General features: G+C 32.7%; 1 protein-coding gene across 2 annotated transcripts in view; it reads right to left on the reverse strand.

Moving 5' to 3' along the window:
• LOC127712719 (E3 ubiquitin-protein ligase TRIM37-like) overlaps positions 1-20,797 on the reverse strand; it is a 45,457-nt gene that overhangs the window by 19,507 nt on the left and 5,153 nt on the right. For both annotated transcript variants that reach the window (XM_052219320.1, XM_052219319.1), the window contains exons 3-15: positions 16,861-16,901; positions 15,454-15,576; positions 14,574-14,664; positions 13,058-13,180; positions 12,312-12,435; positions 10,792-10,984; positions 10,160-10,292; positions 8,689-8,765; positions 7,771-8,001; positions 6,686-6,749; positions 5,628-5,846; positions 4,898-5,010; positions 2,634-2,750 (exon numbers count right to left, since the gene is read on the reverse strand). In XM_052219320.1, coding sequence (XP_052075280.1) covers positions 2,634-2,750; positions 4,898-5,010; positions 5,628-5,846; positions 6,686-6,749; positions 7,771-8,001; positions 8,689-8,765; positions 10,160-10,292; positions 10,792-10,984; positions 12,312-12,435; positions 13,058-13,180; positions 14,574-14,664; positions 15,454-15,576; positions 16,861-16,901 — 1,649 coding nt within the window. The remainder of the gene's footprint in view (positions 1-2,633; positions 2,751-4,897; positions 5,011-5,627; positions 5,847-6,685; positions 6,750-7,770; positions 8,002-8,688; positions 8,766-10,159; positions 10,293-10,791; positions 10,985-12,311; positions 12,436-13,057; positions 13,181-14,573; positions 14,665-15,453; positions 15,577-16,860; positions 16,902-20,797) is intronic.

Below are 20,797 nucleotides of genomic sequence, written 5' to 3' on the forward strand. Positions count from 1 at the left end.
CGTTTTCATGTACATGTGTAAGACTGTACTTGATTTTCAAACATTCAAATATGAAATAAGAGATGAATGTTGGTCTGTTTTGTTGGGCTCTTAAAATAACTAAATTTTCAAGCAGTTGTAGACTTTGCATGGAGGTTTTTTTAACCCGAAATAGGTAAACAGATGTATTGATATTTATTTGCATAAGGTCGATTTCTATCCGACGCAGCTCATATATAGACTGCCATTTCCTCTCTTTGTTTGGTTTAGTTGGTGTAGTGACTGAAGTTGTTGTTTCTGAAGATCTTTCTATGTCTATCAATTCTTGGTGTAGTGGGTCATTGACTCTTGGGTCTTTTACTTGCTTCAGATGATTCAATGTCATCAGGTTCCCTTTTGAAGGACTTTAACTTTGACTGACTCTGACATTGTGATGCTGATGTCATTTTTTTGGACAAGCCAGTATTTATAAGAAATTGGGATTGCATGAACACAGACTTGTCACAGTTCGTATTAATTATTATTAATCAATTTTAATTATATTTAATCATTGAGTCAATAATCACTTTGATGTTTGCATCATGATAATTTTTATAATCTTAGATAAAAACAAGCAAATCTAAAGTTAACATCGTAACCGTAAATCATTTTTTAATCTGATTTGTTTCAATTTCAAAACATTTTTCACCTTTGTTTATGATCGCGATGTTCAACATGCACAATACGAGAAAAATGTTAAATCATTTGAAGACCAGTAAAATTATTCTTATCCGTAAAATATTTAATCTACACTGTTCTACGATCTATTTTATGAATAGAAGCAACAGTTATGAAACACTATATCATTTCATCATGTTCATTTCAAGTTATCAAAATTTTTTACTTTCTTTTGTTTCAATCGATAAGTACGCGATGTTCAACACGTGGTAATATTCAAGCTTTTCAAATACTCGTAAAATTTTTAAAAATCGGTAACTATTACATATTCATTAATCAGTTTGAACAGAATTATTAATTTTTGGATAAAATACGTTTATTTATAAAAATAGTTATCAGTCAACAAAAATATTTATCTACGCATTACTTCATTTTTCAACATTGACTTCCGGTTTAGTTTCCTGTCAAAACAATGTCGACGATCATGAACCTTCTAGGCAAAACGATGTGTTTGGGACTCAGGCAATACAACAAGGACGCGTCCCAGGGACTCACGGGTTTCAAAAATGACGCGTCCAGGACGCGTATACGCGTCTTAACGAGAACCCTGCAGACTTTACTTATTTTCTGCACCAGTAACAAGGCTTCCAAAACGGTCATATATTCCGGACATTTGTATAATGTCCGGTAAAAGTCCGGCTGGGCAAAGCATGAAACGGACATCTACTTTTTAGTTTTCAAGGCTTTCTTAAGAGAAGGTCATTTTAACTTAATTCGCGATCTTTTTGACCCAACCTTTTGCCTTTAACAGCCACACATTTCCGGTCATAAAAGTGACATGATCATTAAGTACTATCAAAACAACCTCTACTTTAGTTCCTTCTCATTTTAATCAAGGCTAATTAGTTGTCGAACAGCTGAAACTTACCTGTTCAGGTGACAGGTAAACTATTTTGAACCGGACATTGATCGGTCTATTCAAAGTTATTTTCTTAATTTTCAGCGGTTTGCATCTAATTAATTTAGTCAAAAAGATTTAAATTATCAGAAATACGTTTACAAATATTATTTGATGAAAAAATTAAAAAGGTGAAAATGAAAAATCGTCATAACCACGTTGTTTGAACCAGAGACATGCATGTGCGCAGGTGTGAAATTTAATTATGCAGCCTAATTTCTTCAAAAAATGCTTAAATTGTCATTGATACCTTGATCTCAAGTTCATTTCGAATATTTTCTGGAAGAAATAACTTAGAAAGAGCTACTTACACTCATTCATGCTTTGCAAACGTACACGGAATTTACGTATCCGTCTCTGGTCCATGTTTTACCATTGTCAAGATAACATCCGGTTTAAAAACGAAAGTAAAGTTTTTGACAACGTTATTTTGCCCAAATAAAGAGTCTAAGGCAGATATAAGTACGCTGATGTTGCACACTTCGAATGATGCACTGCCAATTTAACAGTTACGTCAGAACTTCGAATTTGAATCAAAGAAAGTTTAATATCGTTTTATTAATGTCAATCATTGGGATGTCCAACTCAGCAACTGATTACCATAATTGCCTTTTGTTTATTTAGTCTTAAGGGATTAAAATCGGGATAATATATAAAATGTCCGGCTGGCTAAAAATAATTTTGGAAGCCCTGACCAGTAATATTAGAAATATATTTCTGACTGATTCCATGAGGTCCCTTTCTTTCCAGAACCTGACTTAATTACTTGTTTTCAGCACCATTAATATTAGGGCTGTTCCAAAATTTATGGGGTTGGGGGATGGTTGTTACTCAAATTAATGATATATGGGTGGTTGCATTTTCCTTAGAATTTTGTAAGAATTATCAGTAAATTGAAAATTTGTATTTTAAAGATGGTCGGGCTTCAAAAAGTGTGTCAATTCACCAATGAGTATAATTCTGGAACAGCCTATAAAAATTAATTTATGACTAATGCCATGAGGTCCCATTCTCTCAGGATCCTGACTTAACTACTTACTTGTTTTCTGCACCAGTTATGTTAGAAATAGATTTATGACTGGTTCCATGAGCTCCCATTCTGTCCAAATCATTTTCTTCCCATCTCATATTAATTTCTACATCATTGTCCAAAGACCTAAATTTAAGATATTTATAAACTAACATTAGACATTATTCTAAAGTTAAGTATTTTATTATCAACCAAATTAAAGATTTACCTTTCAACACTTTTCCATCACACAGTTTTCTGTGCATCTTATAATAACAGAAAATATCAAATTTACATACAAACCTAAAATCACAAACCTTCTAGAGCTAAAGTAAATAAATAAGGTACGATTTTCCTCTAATATAAACATTGCAAAATTGGTAGACAAATTACAAAATTTCTAGATCTTTTTCAATAATATTGTATTTCTTTTTAGACAGCAATGCTCCAGCTAGAAATCAAAAGGGGCAAGGTGCCAGTGGAGGGCAGGGCACTTTTTTATGAAAGGAAAAGGCACTGCTCATTTCTTTTGTCTACGTTTCTGTGTGTATCACGAGTTCACACTCTATTTTTTACTGTATATGTTGTTAATAAAGATGCATAAGTTGTTGTTTTGATTATTTATTCTATAAAATTTGCATTAGAAAATGTAATTCATATGACATGTTCATAAAGCATGTCAATACACATTCATACATCACATCACTATAATCTAATAGAGGCAAATTAACTTACTATTCTCCCCCCCTCCCCCACCACCCCTTTTCCAAAAAAAAACAACATAAAATAAACATCTCATAGTTTAGCATACATGTGACAGAGTTGTCTTATTTCAAAATGTTCAGCTTGAGTTTGACCCTCAATACTTTTTTTCATTGTTTGTGTTAAGGAATCATTTAGTAAAGCTTCATCAAGTTGATGTCATGATAGTATAACTTCACACTACCCATTTATGTAAGATTGCAGCTTAACATCATCATGACAATTAAACTTATAAATTTCTTAATTGACAATGTATAGAACATGGATTGCTAAAAGTATGATTATCAAAAATAAATTGCAATATATTTTTTTTTGGTATGTTCAAAGACAGTTAATATCCTTACGGTAACATTCTTATATAATTTTGTATTCAATTGGTAATTTATTCCTATTTTTAATACTAGATAATATTTTAGGAGCACAAATTTGTAATAAGCTAAAACAGGGGAAGTAACTCCAAAATTAATTTCTAACACGTTTACTGTTTGCTTGTCGCCCACAAGTTGAGATGGACAGCGTTTCTGTGAATGCATAGTTGTATTTTGATGACTTAAATTCTATTCTAAAGTCTGGAAAGTCTTCATTTATACACTCTTCTTGGAGATCGAAAATGCCGACCCAAGCAAAAACACTCGCTGACACATTCATCAAATTTATGACAAAAAGGTACATTGTCTTAATTAAATTACCTAGTTAACACCTTTGAAGTCTTATCCACTGTAATTGATTGTGATGACATGATTAACCTGGGGGCAATCACCTGGTGTCATATATGTAATTTAACTTTGTGATAAGAAATCGATGAAACAATAGGCAATTTTACCAAAACGGCACAAGGGTTTTTGGGAAAAAGGCGTCAGGGCAGAAGGGCGCGGATGAAGGCACACAGGGCGCGGCTGAGGGCACCCAGGGCACGGCGCCCTTCTATATTCGGCTAACGAGACCACTGGACAGTATTAACATTCATGAATATTTCTAATCTTCAAAGTGGTGATATTGATTAAAATAATTCTGCAAGAAAAGTTACAACAGGCAATGTTTTACCATCTATATGCATGCCATATTTTATCAACATTTATCAGTAAATGTTGAGATTTATATTGGTTCTTGGTGTTGATCATTTTTATCTACTTTTCTTTAAAAATGTTATAACTTTTGCTGTTTTTTAAATTTTTTTACATGTTTAGATCAATCTAATCTTCATCATATATCAATTTCCTAATTAAATTTTCATTCTTATCTTTGGACTTTCATTTTCTCCCCATTCTTTGTAATTGCACATTATTCTATTCCTATATAATTTTTGTCATTTTTTTCTTTATGTTGAGACCATCTATACTGTTCCTTTGTCAACATTTGTCTTGTTATTATTTTTTTTAATGTTTCTTAACTAGTTTTTTCATCAATATCATCTCTTCTGGTATTTTTCATTAATATCCTTTTTCTAAATAATCTAAGACTTTTTATTTTCCATTCTTTCCCCATGTTTATTGTTTACAATGGCATTTATTTTTACAAATATAACAACTTACATAGTTTCTTCATCTATATCATTTTCATCATTATTTTCAGCAGGGGCAAGAATCTGTTCTTCAAGGACCATTCGGGTGTTCTCTAATTCATCAATATCTCCTTCACTCAAACCCTGAAAACATTACCAATTCTTTACTTTGTTACATTTGTTTATTTGCATTTGCTTGTGTATCTAACACAGTAGTCTACATATGGCTACAAAGGTCAAATTTAAGTTGCAGGCCAAAAATTAGCCCCAAAAAATTAATTTCTTACATCTGAAGAATATATATCTAATGCGACTAACAATTCTAAAAAAGCGGCACCTGTTTGGAACTGAGCAAAATTTATAAAAATTAAAGTAGTTATACCAACAAGTAGTATTACCTGCTGTTAATGCATATAACATTCTAAACAATACACAACAACATTACGTTTTTTTTATTTATGACCATCTGGATTTTTCTCTTCTTCAAATTTTGAAATATTCTGTTTTTTGTCCAAAGAAATACCAGTAAATTTCTACCATTTGCCTAGATGTAGAAAATTTGGGATAAAGTATGCAGTATGCAAGGATGTTTAATAACTTAATTTTCAAGTTTAACTCATTAGAATCAATTATATCATTATCAAAAGTCACATCATCATTGTCAGAATGTTCAATTTCTATCTCTAATCCTGTGTCTGGAGGTTTGGGGAGCTGTATGGGGTGTTTTATACCTTAATTCTTAAGTTTTTTCTGTAATTTACCTCATTAGAATCAGTGGTATCATTATCAGATGTCACATCATCGTTGTCAGAATGTTCAATTTCTATCTCTGATCCTGTGCCTGGATGTAGAGGTTTGGGGTGCAGTATGGGGTGTTTGATAGCAGGATTATCCCCACCATGGGCCTCTATCAAAGGTAATGGTGACTCTGCAGATGTTCCCCTTTTGGACCTTCTGGACATCTCAATCAGTAATAATCTCTATAAATAAATAAGACACAATTGTTAAGGCATAGATCTTGTTCTGACACTATTGATAGATATCAGACTTTTCCAGAGAAAATTGTTTTGTCTGCTGTTGAATGGTAGTTTCTATCATCAAATGAAAGTGATATTGTAAAAATGAAACTCAAAATTAGATTTTTTTTCTGCATACAGCAGTAGTTTCATTACCTTATTACCAATAATATGCTAAAATTTATCTAACAGAAGTGATAACATATATGGCCATCATCCATACAATTACATTTTCTTTGCATACATAACCACACAATTTGAACTTCGTGACCTGCCCCCACCCATTCAAAAGTAATAAAAATGCCTTCCAACCCCCCCTTTATTTTTTTATATTTTTTCTGGAATAGCCCTTGTTAATATGTCTTTTGATTGAGTTTAGCCATTTCAATTGATATTTTATAGTGTGTCTTTCTGTGTTGTGATGTTACACTATTGTTTCAGGTAGGGTGAAGGTTGGCGCCTATTAAAACGTTTAAACCCCCTGCATTTGTTTGCACCTGTCCTAAGTCAGGAACCTGGAGTTCAGTGGATGTCGTTTTTTAATGTGGTTCATAAGTGTTTCTTGTTTCTCATATAGATTAGACCGTTTGTTTTCCTGTTTGAATGGTTTTACACTAGTCATTTTTGGGGCCCTTTATAGCTTGCTGTTCGGTGTGAGCCAAGGCTCCATGTTGAAGGCCGTACTTTGACCTATAATGGTTTACTTTTACAAATTGTGACTTTGATGGAGAGTGATCTCACTGGCACTCATACCACATCTTCTTAAATCTACTTAGTTGAAATTTTAAGAAAACATTAAATACCTCCTGCATATCATTTAACTGTGTCATATACTGGCTCTGGTAAAATTCTAACTGGTTTATATACCTGGAAAATATAATGCAGACTTAAGTAATATCTATAATAACACATTATTTTCAGATTATTGAATACCTTTAAATCTTATCAACATCTAATAAAACATTTGAGGATTTTAATTATCTTATAAGTACTTAAAATTCAGAAATTATTGCATGCATTTAATATTGCGATTTTTTAAGAATGGACAAAAATGAAAGATTAATTATTGCGATTTCTGGAAAATATGCATACAGATGTACTTAATACTTACTTACTTATCCTCTTCATCCCCAGTGTGACACAATGCCACAAATATACAGATATATATATATGAGATATCCAAATGCAAGTTCTTATTATTGCGATACTCACCCAGTCGCATTATTCACATTAATAAAAACCTTGCAATAATTTCTGAATTGACAGTATAAAATTTTGCTTTCATGTACCTACAGCATACAAATTTTCATGGTTTCTCTGTTTTCTTTATTAAGAAATTGTTCCTGTTATTCATTTCCTTTCTTTTATTCAACTTTATTTTCACAGTCCATTTACAGTATAAAATACGATCTAGCTTGGTGTCAATTGCAGATGACTGTAAAGTGACTTTCTGAAGTTTTGTCTATTTGTCTTTATTGGGCTACTGTCAACATCACTCCACTTATTTTTACGATGATGATGGATGACTGTTTTACGCCAAATGGCAAATTAAATGCATATTCAGAACATGTTAATGTGATTTTATTGAACACTGTTTTGTACTAGATCGACACGCTAATTTGTAGGAATTTTAGCATGCTAGTTCACAGGTAATAGTCAGCAGGAAGACATGTCATCCAAGCTGGACAGGTTTTTCTTAATCTGAGCCAAACAGTCCATGATCTTACTCCTAAATGCTGCATGCTTAGTGAAGAAGCAAATACTAATTTTCAACTCTTTTGACTGACAGGAAAAGTTATTGTACCCACAACTTGTGGTGAGGATGCCAACAAGTTCTCTTTTTATGTGTCTAGCAAAAAATTTATCATTAACTTTCTTATATACCTACCAATGTTGATCCCTACATTTCTGATAAAATGTTGGTGGTCTGACTTGGAATCGGAGGATGAGAGTGTCTGTGTCTGTATCGAGATAACCCTCACTGGCAAGTAGATCTAAACGGAAAAATCTGTTGTAACCCCAGCATTCACCTACTTCAAAATCTGAGGCAAATTCTCTGACGATATTCTTACTGGAGTCACGGCTAGCTTGATGGACCATTTCTACCCTGTATTCATATCTGTAATAGGAATTTGGGAAAATGATAATCTAAATTGTTATTTCTTATTATCAATTATATAAATTGTTATTTCTTATTATCAATTATAAAATTAATACAAATCATGACTTTACAACACTACTGACTAGGGTAGATTTACTATCAAACGTGAAAGAATGCAGGATTTTTAATGTGATCTTTCCTTTATTCTTATAAAATTACTTTAGACTATTAAATTTGGATTTAATACCGATCATGTCATTTCAACACTACTGACCATGGTATAACTACTACCAACCATGAACGATTTTTCAATGTAATCTTTCTTTTATTCTTTTAAATTTGCTTGTGAGTAATCATCATTACTAAAGAAAATTTTCCATCTTACAGTTATACTTTAGTTTTGTCTACGAGATATAAAAGAACGTGCTTTAAAGGAATCATTATACACTGTGGTCTTATAATTTTTTGTGGTATACCAATTTTTCGTGGATTTTGTGGGAAAAGGTTAACAATTTCAACAAAGTACAAATTTTCTATAGACTTGTATGTCACAAAATTGAATATCTAGAAAATACAATTTTTCATCATTCCACGAAAATAATGAAATACATAGTATATAAATTCATTGGTTACAAATAACAGATAAAAAACATAAGCACAATGTGAGTAGTTGTGTATATAGAAAATTCAGATAAATTGACTTACTTGGAAGTTTCAGATAACCCAGCAGATAGCTCCAGGAAGACAGAAAGATAATTACCTCTCACTACACCATTACCATCCTAAAGGAAATATAACTTATTAAAGTAAAAATTGGACCATTAAATGACAACTTTTCAAACCTCCAAGGTAGGAGATGTCCTTGAGGGTAAAACTTTATGGAAGGAGATTGGCTATAGAACCTATTCACATGGTAGTTAAATAACTAATATTCAATTTTTTTTACACTCAATATTTAAATGAATCAAACCATTAATGCAAAAATATCAATGGTATAATATATATTATTAACGCTGGAGTATATAATAGTGGAAATCTTTCAGATTTTATGATAAAGATGGATAGTGTTTGAACTGTTAGAAGAGGAAGACAAAGACTAGGTAACAGGTAACACTGAAACAACAAGACGTCAAGAGAGTTGACATCTATGCATAATAAATAAGGAAGAATTTCAGACAATTTTTAACTAAATCAGAACATTGAAACAACTTTTTAAGTATTAGAATCATTACAGCAGATTCCATTGAGTGTGTAGCCAAAGGTAATATCTTTGGTTAGCTTGCTTGTTAGCTGAACCGTGAAGTCATTGTTAGGTTAGGTAAACTACCCTACTTTAAGAATAGACTTGTCCGACAGAAAACCAATCGATCTGTCTGTTGGACTATGCTACTTCGAAAGGAGGGTAGTATACCTGACCTAATAATGACTTCACGGTTCAGCTAACAAGCAAGCTAACCAAAGATATTACCTTTGGCTACACACTCAATGGAATCTGCTGTAAACACATTTTAAAGCGAGAGTCACCTTCTGTTTTAAATTATGGATATTTTGAAATATAGTGGTTCAATTTCAATGAATCTTGAAGCTAAACAGTTGTAATTGTAACATTTCTAATATGCCAAATACAGTATCAGAAAAAGTTTATTGTACATAAACAAAGGGTACGTCATCATTTGTAAGGCACACATCATAGAATTCACATGCCCAACAAGTAATGTGTAAGTTCAATAGAATGCTGGAAGATCATGTTGAGAAGTAAGTCAATCCATATACTGTCAATTCAGAAATTATTGTGAGGTTTTCATTAATGTGAATAATGCGACTTGGTGATTGTCCCAATAAGAACTCGTATTTGCGACTTGGTGATTGTCCCAATAATAAGAACTCGCATTCTGATATCAGATAAATATATCTGTATGCAGATTTTCATGAAATTGCAATAACTAATCTTGATTTTTTGTCCATTCTAATAATAAATGCATGCAGAAACTTCTGAATTTACAGTAAATGTTTGTGTCAATTAGATCCGAGTGCCCTACATCTCAAAACTTACAGGATAAACTTCAAAGCCTCCAAATTAGTCCTGATACATTTAATGGCCGACTATATAAAAAGGGTCTGCCCTTTGTTGTAACATATCCCAAGTTTGAGATTATTACTTCACTGTATAACTTACAGGATAAACTTTAAGCCTCCAACTAAGTCCTGATACATTTAAAGGCTGACTATAAACAGGGTCTGCTCTCTGTTGTAATACACTGAAATTCTTCATCACAAAGGTACTGGTGTCATATGGTGGTACTATCTCACTGAAAATGACAATAATATGTAACATAATTTAATATAAATTAAAAATGTAACTGAATGCAGCTTCTTTCTTAACAGACAAAAATTCAAAATTGTAATATAGATATATTGTTGGAAGGCAATTATTGTTACTTTCCATATATCATAGCAATGACATGAACATTTGTTTTTTTGATAGGGGAAAGCAAAAAACTAGAATAAATCACCAAATTTGAAAAGTTAATTGATAAATTCTACAACTTACAAGAAGATCAGGTACACTATAATCTACCATAACTGCAATAAGTAGAAGGAAGATGTCAAACAGCTATATAGACCACTTGGCAACACAGTAATGTTAATGTACAACTAAAATAAAATAACCATGCAAAATCAGAAGTGACCACAGCTGTAACTAAGGAACCCACAAGTTTCCTCTGCACATACCTAGTAAATTCAGTCAACTGTAGCAGTTTTAAAGGAATCCATATCCTCTGGATATACCTAGTACTTTGTACTTACCTGGTAAAGTCTGCCGGGACTGCAGCAGTTACAAAGGAAGCCATGGGTTTTCTCTGGACCTCTTTAAACATTTCAACTAGTTCAGTACTAATATTAATCAGTTCATTCTTGCCACATGTGGTCAACTTTTGATTGACTTTCTGTATTAATGATTCTAGTAGTTCTGTTTCCTGTGTTAAGTGACTTCTCTGACCTTAAATAGCAAAAAGTTAAAAGTACTGTAAATTCAGAAATTATTGCGTGCATTTATTGTTGTGATTTTTGAAGAATGGACAAAAAAAATCTGCATACAGACATATACATCGAATTCAGATTGCGAGTTCTTAGTAAAGTAAACTTAAAACTGCATATCCATAAACTTTGTTGGCTATTAAACAGGAAATTGTAAAACCAATAATCCAAGGACAACAATCTTCAATACACATCAGAAAGCATTAAGTAATAGTACATTATGTACAATGAGGCATGCTAAAAACTGCAGACTTTGATACTTTTTTTGAAGATAAAACAGAGCACTTTATTAATTTAAAGCATATTTATGCAAATAACATGAAAAGAATAATTGAAAGGGTGATTTGATTTTATATATTTGACGTCATTATGGGCCTATTGTTTGTGTTTTGACAAAGGTCAAAAGCAGCTTGTTACTTAGGGCTATTCCATTAAAATGTATGGGAGGGTAGGAAGGGACTTTCAAAATATCCCTACAACCAAGAACCATTTTTTAGGTAATTTTGCATAATGGTAATAGATGCATACTGAAAAAAGACCCATGACCCACATTCAATAATTGACTTCCCTTCCTACCCTCCCACATACATTTTAATGGAATAGCCCTTATCATTTGTGAACATTTTAACTGATGTATTCAACTGTGTTAATAGTAATAAAATCAGAGATATTGATTGACTATGCACATTCATGTGATCTGTCTATCAACACAAACTGATGTTATTTATTTCATTTTAATTTTAGGGTGAAAAGTGTTCAAATACTAGTGCAAACTTGATGATTCAAAACAGTGTAATGTATGAGATGTTTAAACATTGATATACCAGGAATATACAGGAAATTTCACGTGGATTCAATTTTGGCAGTTTTCAGCTGCGTAAACAAAGCAAAAATAAAACACACGCTGAAAAAACCTGCAAATTTGGTATATATATAATAAAACAATGGTTTGTCACAAATGAAGAACCCAAAATGAAAATAAAGTATTTGATTTTTTAAGCAGGTATCTTTTATGCTGTCACCAGGGAAGGTATATATTTTGTAACATTATAGCAAAACTTGACATCATAATGAAATTTTCAGCCAAGAAATAACTGAGAACAAGTGACCACGCAATCAGTTGCATTGACTATTTAAAATAATCAATTGTTTGAGGAAATTATAAATTGGCTAAAAATGAGACAATAACAAATAACTTGACATATAATTTCTCATGAACACACCCTACATCAAATTTTTGTTGTAATTTTAATATTGGGTTCCCTACTTGACAGTTAACAAATACTTACCCATTAATGTAAGTAGTTTAGATTTAAGTTGTGATTCTAGTCTTGCAATCATTAATTCTACTGCATTCCTTATCTCTCTGACTCTTTCATCTTTTGCTGTCTTTACGCTTTCGATATTTCTTTCCTAAAAGAAAAACATGTTTTATTACAATTTATGGATCAAATTTTAGACAAAATTGTGACATACTCTGGATTCATTTATTTTCATAAATTGAGGGAAAATCGTATTTCATGGAAATTGGATTTTGTGGTTTTGCAAAAATCTGCATAAATTGAAAATGTGTACCTCGTTGAAAATTTTATTTCATGGTTGATCATACCCACAAAGTCCATGAAACTTCGTACAGGTAAGAAGAATATAATGTAAGTTTAAAGTGTAACTTTTTCAAGCAAAAGCTACCTTAGCAGATCTCACGTACTATGTCCTTTGTGTCCTTTATAATTATGATGCTCCAAAACTTTTTATGGTGTTTATTATAACAACTGATCCAGGTCCAAAATTTGTTCTTATTATCGTTTTATTAAGAGTTCCTCTATTTTCCTATAGTATGGATTGAGTTATTCTCGTGGATTGAGAAAAAAATGTTTTTTTCATGGATATTTGATTTCGTGGTTTTGCAAAGTTTTCATACAAGACTATAATAAATTTCTAATTTGTTGAACATTTACATTCAAGGTTTACCATTACCCACAAAATTGATATCCCACAAATAAAAATGAATCCACAGTATTACTATGATACTAACCACATCCTGAACAAGACTTATCAATTCCACATGTCTTCTCTTCAACTGGTTCAATTCATCTGTTATCTTCTTCACATGCTCATCATACACACCATCTAGAGGTTTAAATGTGTGACCAGAATGCTGAAAATTAGAACAAATCTTTAATGTTATGATGATGATAATGGCTGTTTAACGTCCAGCAGGAAATTAAATGCATATTTAGGACAGGAACATGTAAGAACCATATGAATTTAAACCCACCTGTGTATTTGACTGACATTCAGAGCCAGATATCTAAAGGTTCCCCAGACATCCTACCCATAAAACATTATTCTGACTCCAAGCCAAGCACTTGCTTTAACTTCTAAATGCTGCATGCTTAGCAGAAAAAACAGCAAATACCAATTTTAAAGTCTTCTGTTTGACATCGCTAGGAATCAAACCCACAACCTCCCACACTCAAGATGAGAGTCATACATGAAAGACCAATGAGGTAAGTCTTCTATTTGACACTGCTAGGAATCAAACCCACAACCTCCCACACTCAAGGTGAGAGTCATACATGAAAGACCAATGAGGTAAGTCTTCTATTTGACACTGCTAGGAATCAAACCCACAACCTCCCACACTCAAGGTGAGAGTCATACATGAAAGACCAATGAGGTAAGTCTTCTATTTGACACTGCTAGGAATCAAACCCACAACCTCCCACACTCAAGGTGAGAGTCATACATGAAAGACCAATGAGGTAAGTCTTCTATTTGACACTGCTAGGAATCAAACCCACAACCTCCCACACTCAAGGTGAGAGTCATACATGAAAGACCAATGAGGTAAGTCTTCTATTTGACACTGCTAGGAATCAAACCCACAACCTCCCACACTCATGGTGAGAGTCATAAGATAAGACCACTGAAGTGGTTCTCACATTCATTAAAGATAATATTTAGTTAAGGAGATATTTCATCTGTATCCCTAAGACAAGTGAAAATAAAACCCTCAAAAATATTTCCAAAATTACAGAACATGTTCATTATCTAAATTAGATTGAAAGCCGAATTTATAACTAATAATTTAATCATGAAAGGATGAAGTATAAAACCTATGTCTTATGTTTGTATACAACTGTGACTGCTCATGTATGATGTCTTTTTTATCATATAATGTGAAACTTAAAACAAGAATGCATCCATAGTACATAGATGCCCCACTCGCACTATCATTTTCTTTATTCAGTGGACTGAGTAATTGGGGCCAAAACTCTAATTTGGCATTAAAATTAGAAAGATCATATCATAGGGAACATGTGTACTAAGTTTCAAGTTGATTGGACTTCAACTTCATCAAAAAATACCTTGACCAAAAACTTTAACCTGAAGCTGGACAGACGGACGGATGAACAGACGCACAGGCCGAAAAAAAACATAATGCCCCTAGGTGGAGCATAAAAAAAAAAAAAGAATACATGCCAGGGCTGACTTGAAACGAAAGAATAGAACTGGGAAGTACACATATTTAACCCCACTTTACTTACGGTTCCACCCCACAGGGCACATTGATGACATATACTCTGTTTACAGGTCCAACAATACACACTCAATTTCTCTCCATGGTGTTCATCACATCTGCAAAAAAATAACTGAACATGAAACAAAATCTACTTTTATTTCTGTCAGCATTGGTCTGGGTTAAAGTTGAAAAAGCATCACTCATAACTGGCAACCACTTATATCATAGGAATCAAAGTGCTTGTCAATACTGAAGGATAAAGATTGCTTTCATTTTGCAATGTGAACTTAAAAATTAAACATTCACTCTCTTGAACGTATGACTTGTCCTCTGCAAACTCTACAATGGGATCAATTATATATTATTAAATATAACTTAAATATCATGCATAAATGTCTGTACAATATACTGCATTATATAGAGATTCATACACAACTACATTGCCTAACTAAAAGTGTTTTTTTATAATTTCAATTAAACACATTTAAACGTTATCAATGAATTGCCTCTACCATAGACTACACTGCTACAACACTGTCCAAGGTTATATGCAGTGTTAGCACTAGCAAATAAGCTTAACCCAGCCACATTGAATATGTGCCTGTCCCAAGCAGCAGCCTGTAATTCAGTGGTTGTTGTTTGTTGCTGTATATATTTTGTTTTTGTTTATTGTTTTGTACATAAATCAGAAAGTTTTGAATTATTTTATATTTGTCATTTATACCTTGCTTTGCGGTATGGGTTTTCTTCATTGCTGAAGGCAAGTACAGTGACCAATAGTTGTTAATTTCTACGTCATGTTTCTGGTGGTGGAGAGTTGTCTCAGCAGCAGTCATATCACATCTTCTTTTTTTTTTATATAGTCTAATGTAAAAAAGATCAAACATTCCTATTACTGGTCTTACTTGTCTTTATCTGGTTCTTCTTTTTTACTAGGTGATGGAGCACTCTCTTTCAGAGAATCTAACTGATTTGTAACCTCTTCAGCCCATCTACAGTTTACCAGCTCATGGATATGGAGGGATGCTCTAAAAAACATTTTAATAAATTATAAAAGAATGGCTCTTGATTGGAATCTTCATTAAACATTATTGATAGGTTTAGCTATATTCAAAAGGATGCAGACATGGAGAATGTAAATTATAAGGGAAACAAGTTTGAGGGGCGTAAAGGGGGGGTATCTGCAAGGAAGAACGCGAAATAAAATTGCCATTTCACGATGGACGAACAATTAAAAATTTCTTGCACGTTGATCTTTTTACCGATTTCACAAAACACGGTGAATAACGAACCTTTTTCACGGCTGCACGTGAAATAAAAATGGCAAAACACGTTGCACGAAAATAACCCTTTACCCCCTCAAGTTTCATTTCTCAATTGGCATATATTATTAAACCTTTAACATTGAATTCTTCAATCTCACTGACCTCTTCAAGATGAAACTTTTCATAAATATTCATACAATCTATTTGTACTGTATTATCCCACTTAGTTTACATATCTGCACACAGTGTAATTGAAAGACAATATCATGAAGTATCAAACTTTTTAAGGATTTTTATATTTGTTTTATGTTTCATATTGCCTAAGGGCTATTCCAAGTCAAATGAACCTTCCAAAACATTTTTTCCCTGGAATAGCCCAAAAGATATCCATATTTGTTCAAGTTAAAAGTTTAAGGTCTAATGTTTTTAGGACACAGCTAACCAGTACTGGTCGGGGAACCCCCAGCCCATTTGATCAGGTGATCAGGTTACTGCTGAACAAATTTGTCAGTCATATATGTGCAGGTCTTTTATTTCTGTTTTCTTTTTTTTGGGGGGGGGGGGGGGGGGGGGGTGATTTTTGTTTCTTTAAAAGTAATGCTTTCTCTGAAAAAATCTCCAGAAAATTGTTTTACTATTAAATTCATCATTAATTCTATGACTTCTTTTTTCTGTACATTATTTCTGTAATGATTTTTGTGTTACCTAATTCTTTCATTTTCCAGCGTTATTCTTTAAACTTTGTGTTACCTAATTCTTTCATTTTCCAGCGTTATTCTTTAAACTTTGTGTTACCTAATTCTTTCATTTTCCAGCGTTATTCTTTAAACTTTGTGTTACCTAATTCTTTCATTTTCCAGCATTATTCTTTAAACTTTGTGTTACCTAATTCTTTCATTTTCCAGCGTTATTTAAACTTTTCACCCTGTTATTCTCTAATCTTTATTCTTTGGACTCATTTTTCTCTATTAATTTTTTTTGTCATTATTATTTATTCTTTTAACCCATCCAGACCCTCATATATATTTACCTTATATGTATTCTTACCTACAATGTGGACATTGTGATCTTTGTTCTGTAAGCCATCTCTGAAACAGAATTGAGTTACATATAATTTTCCAATTCTTTTAAATGTATTACACATCAAAATGGCAGTGTAAAGGTTTAAATATATACATGTACCTGTCATAATGTTTCAAATACTGTAAAAACAAGAAATTATTTGAATCTGGAATAAGTTTGAATTCTGGAATATTGATAATAAAATGTATGATAGAAACTAACCAAAATAAAGAGGGTTTATAGCCATGCATGCATGTACATGTATGGTTACTGTTAACTAACTACCCCCCCCCCCCCCCCCCCTTATTCATAAAATTGAGAATGGAAATGGGGAATGTGTCAAAGAGACAACAACCCGACCACAGAACAGACAACAGCAGAAGGCCACCAACAGGTCTTCAATGCAGCGAGAAATTCCCGCACCCGGAGGCGTCCTTCAGCTGGCCCCTAAACAAATATATATACTAGTTCAGTGATAATGAACGCCATACTAAACTCCAAATTGTACACAAGAAACTAAAATTAAAAATAATACAAGACTAACAAAGGCTAAGAGGCTCCTGACTTGGGACAGGCGCAAAAATGCGGCGGGGTTAAACATGTTTATGAGATCTCAACCCTCCCCTTATACCTCTAGCCAATGTAGAAAAGTAAACGCATAACAATACGCACATTAAAATTCAGTTCAAGAGAAGTCCGAGTCTGATGTCAGAAGATGTAACCAAAGAAAATAAACAAAATGACAATAATACATAAATAACAACAGACTACTAGCAGTTAACTGACATGCCAGCTCCAGACTTCAATTAAACTGATTGAAAGATTATGTCTTCATCATATGAATATCAGGCACAATCCTTCCCGTTAGGGGTTTAGTATCATACCATCATAACATATATGAGAAGAACATAACCCGTGTCATGCCAACAACTGGTTTTTAAATAAATGTGTTTAGTGCCGATGCAAAGACCCTATAAGTGAATCAATATTAACGCCAAAATATGCAATCTTTAATGACCTGACAACAGTATCGTAACTATATCCCTTCTTAATAAGTTTATTTAAAGGTTTTGTTAGTTTCAGAGGTGAATACTGACATTTTTGTGCTTTATAAAGAATATTTCCATAAAAAATTGGATGTGAAATACCTGAACGTATAAGAAGTCTGCATGTTGAGCTATATTTACGAATGATGTCCTTATACCGATGATAAAATTAGTAAATGTTTTGACTAGTTTGTGATATCGAAAACCCTGGTGTAATAATTTTTCAGTAATACATAAATTTCTCACGTTAAAATCTAAAACATTGTTACATACACGAGCGAATCGTACAAGTTGAGATATATAAACACCGTAAGATGGTGACAAGGGAACGTCACCATCTAAAAATGGATAATTAACGATAGGAAATGAAAAATCATCTCTTTTATCATATATTTTAGTATTAAGCTTTCCGTTAATGATATAGATATCAAGATCCAGGAAAGGGCAGTGGTCATTGTTAGTATTAGCTTTATTTAAAGTAAGTTCAACAGGATAAATTTCTTTAGTATACATACTGAAGTCGTCATTATTGAGAGCCAAAATATCATCCAAATATCTAAAAGTATTATTAAATTTGTGTATCAGATGTTGTTTCGATGGGTCTTTACTGATTTTTGTCATAAATTGTAACTCATAGCAATACAAAATAAAATGCTCTGCAGGGCGCAGCTTGATACGACCGCAGAGGTCGAACCCTGAACAGTTGGGGCAAGTATGGACACAACATTCAAGCTTGATACAGCTCTGAATTTGGATTGTGATTAAATATTTGACACAGCATAGGTTTCTGACACAGAATGAATGTGGTCTAAGAACTTAAAAATTTTAAATTGGACATTCACCTATTATGGTCCAATATCCAAAATCTAAATACATGGTTAGATTCAGCATATCAAAGAACCCCAAGAATTCAATTTTTGATGAAATCTAACAAAGTTTAATTTTGGACCCTTTTGATCTCAATGTGGACAAAGTTGATAACGGGGCCCAAAAATCAAAAATCTAAATACATGGTTAGATTCAGCATATCAAAGAACCCCATATATTCAATTTTTGTTGAAATCAAACAAAGTTTAATTTTGGACCCCGATTTGGACCAACTTGAAAACTGGGCCCATAATCAAAAATCTAAACACATGTTTAGATTCAGCATATCAAAGAACCCTAAAAATTCAATTTTTGTTAAAATCAAACTAAGTTTAATTTTGGACCCTTTGGACCTTTATGTAGACCAATTTGAAAACGGAACCAAAAATTAAAAATCTAAATACACGGTTAGATTTGGCATATCAAAGAACCCCAAAAATTCAATTTTTGATGAAATCTAACAAAGTTTAATTTTGGACCCTTTGGACCTCAATGTGGACCAATTTAAAAACGGGGCCCAAAATCCAAAAACTTAATACACGGTTAGATTCAGCATATGAAAGAACCCCATATATTCAATTTTTGTTGAAATCAAACAAAGTTTAATTTTGGACCCCGATTTGGACCAACTTGAAAACTGGGCCCATAATCAAAAATCTAAATACATGGTTAGATTCAGCATATCAAAGAACCCCTTATATTCAATTTTTGTTGAAATCAAATAAAGTTTAATTTTGGACCCCGATTTGGACCAACTTGAAAACTGGGCCCATAATCAAAAATCTAAATGCATGGTTAGATTCAGCATATCAAAGAACCCCATATATTCAATTTTTGTTGAAATCAAACTAAGTTTAATTTTGGACCCTTTGGACCTTTTTCTAGACCAATTTGAAAACGGAACCAAAAATTAAGAATCTAAATACATGGTTAGATTCAGCATATCAAAGAACCCCAATAATTCAATTTTTGATGAAATCAAACAAAGTTAAATTTTGGACCCTTTGGACCTCAATGTGGACCAATTTAAAAACGGGGCCCAAAATCCAAAAACTTAATACATGGTTAGATTCAGCATATTAAAGAACCCCAAAAATTCAAGAATAAAACCCCATTGAAATTGATCAAGAAATAAGCAATTTATACGAAGTATATTCTTTTGCACAATACTGTGCAATTGAATATTTCTTGCTATTGCGCAATACTGTACAATTGACAATTTCTTGCTATTGCGCAATATTGTGCTATTGGATATTTCTTGCTATTGCGCAATACTGTGCAATTGAAGATTTCTTGCTATTGCGCAATACTGTGCAATTGAAGATTTCTTGCTATTGTGCAATACTGTGCAATTGAAAATTTCTTGCTATTGCACAATACTTATTGTATAATAATTTACACATCCTGTTTGGTGTGTATCTCCTACCATATCATTATTATTTGCTTTTAAATATAAATCAGAAATAACCAACTTAAAATGGAAAATTTTAAAAGAAAAAAAAAAGGAAAAAAAAAGAAACCCCCCCCCCCCCCTCCCCCAAATTTTTTGAACCCCCTTATGATTCATCACCCCCAAACTCAATCCCAGCCTTCCCTTTGTGGTATGGTATCTTGCAGTACAATTTCAGAGAGATCCATACACTTGAACACAAGTTATTGTCTGGAAACTAGAAAAATGCTTATTTTTGGCCCCTTTTTGGCCCCCAATTCCTAAACGTTTCGGGCAATTACCCCCAAACTCAATTCCAGCTTTCCCTTTGTGATATGGAACCTTGTAGTACAATTTAAGAAATATCCAAACACAAACACACAAGTAATTGTCATGAAACTAGAAAAATGCTTGTTTTTTGCCCCTTTTTTGGCCCCTAATTCCTAAAATTTTGAGGCAATTACCCCCAAAATCAATTACAGCCTTCCCTATGTGATATGGAACCTTGTGGTACAATGTCAGAGAGATCCATACACTTACACACAAGTTATTGTCTGGAAGTTACAAAAATGCTTATTTT

Source organism: Mytilus californianus, unplaced genomic scaffold, assembly GCF_021869535.1.
Source record: "Mytilus californianus isolate M0D057914Y unplaced genomic scaffold, xbMytCali1.0.p SCAF_8, whole genome shotgun sequence".
Taxonomy (NCBI): domain Eukaryota; kingdom Metazoa; phylum Mollusca; class Bivalvia; order Mytilida; family Mytilidae; genus Mytilus; species Mytilus californianus.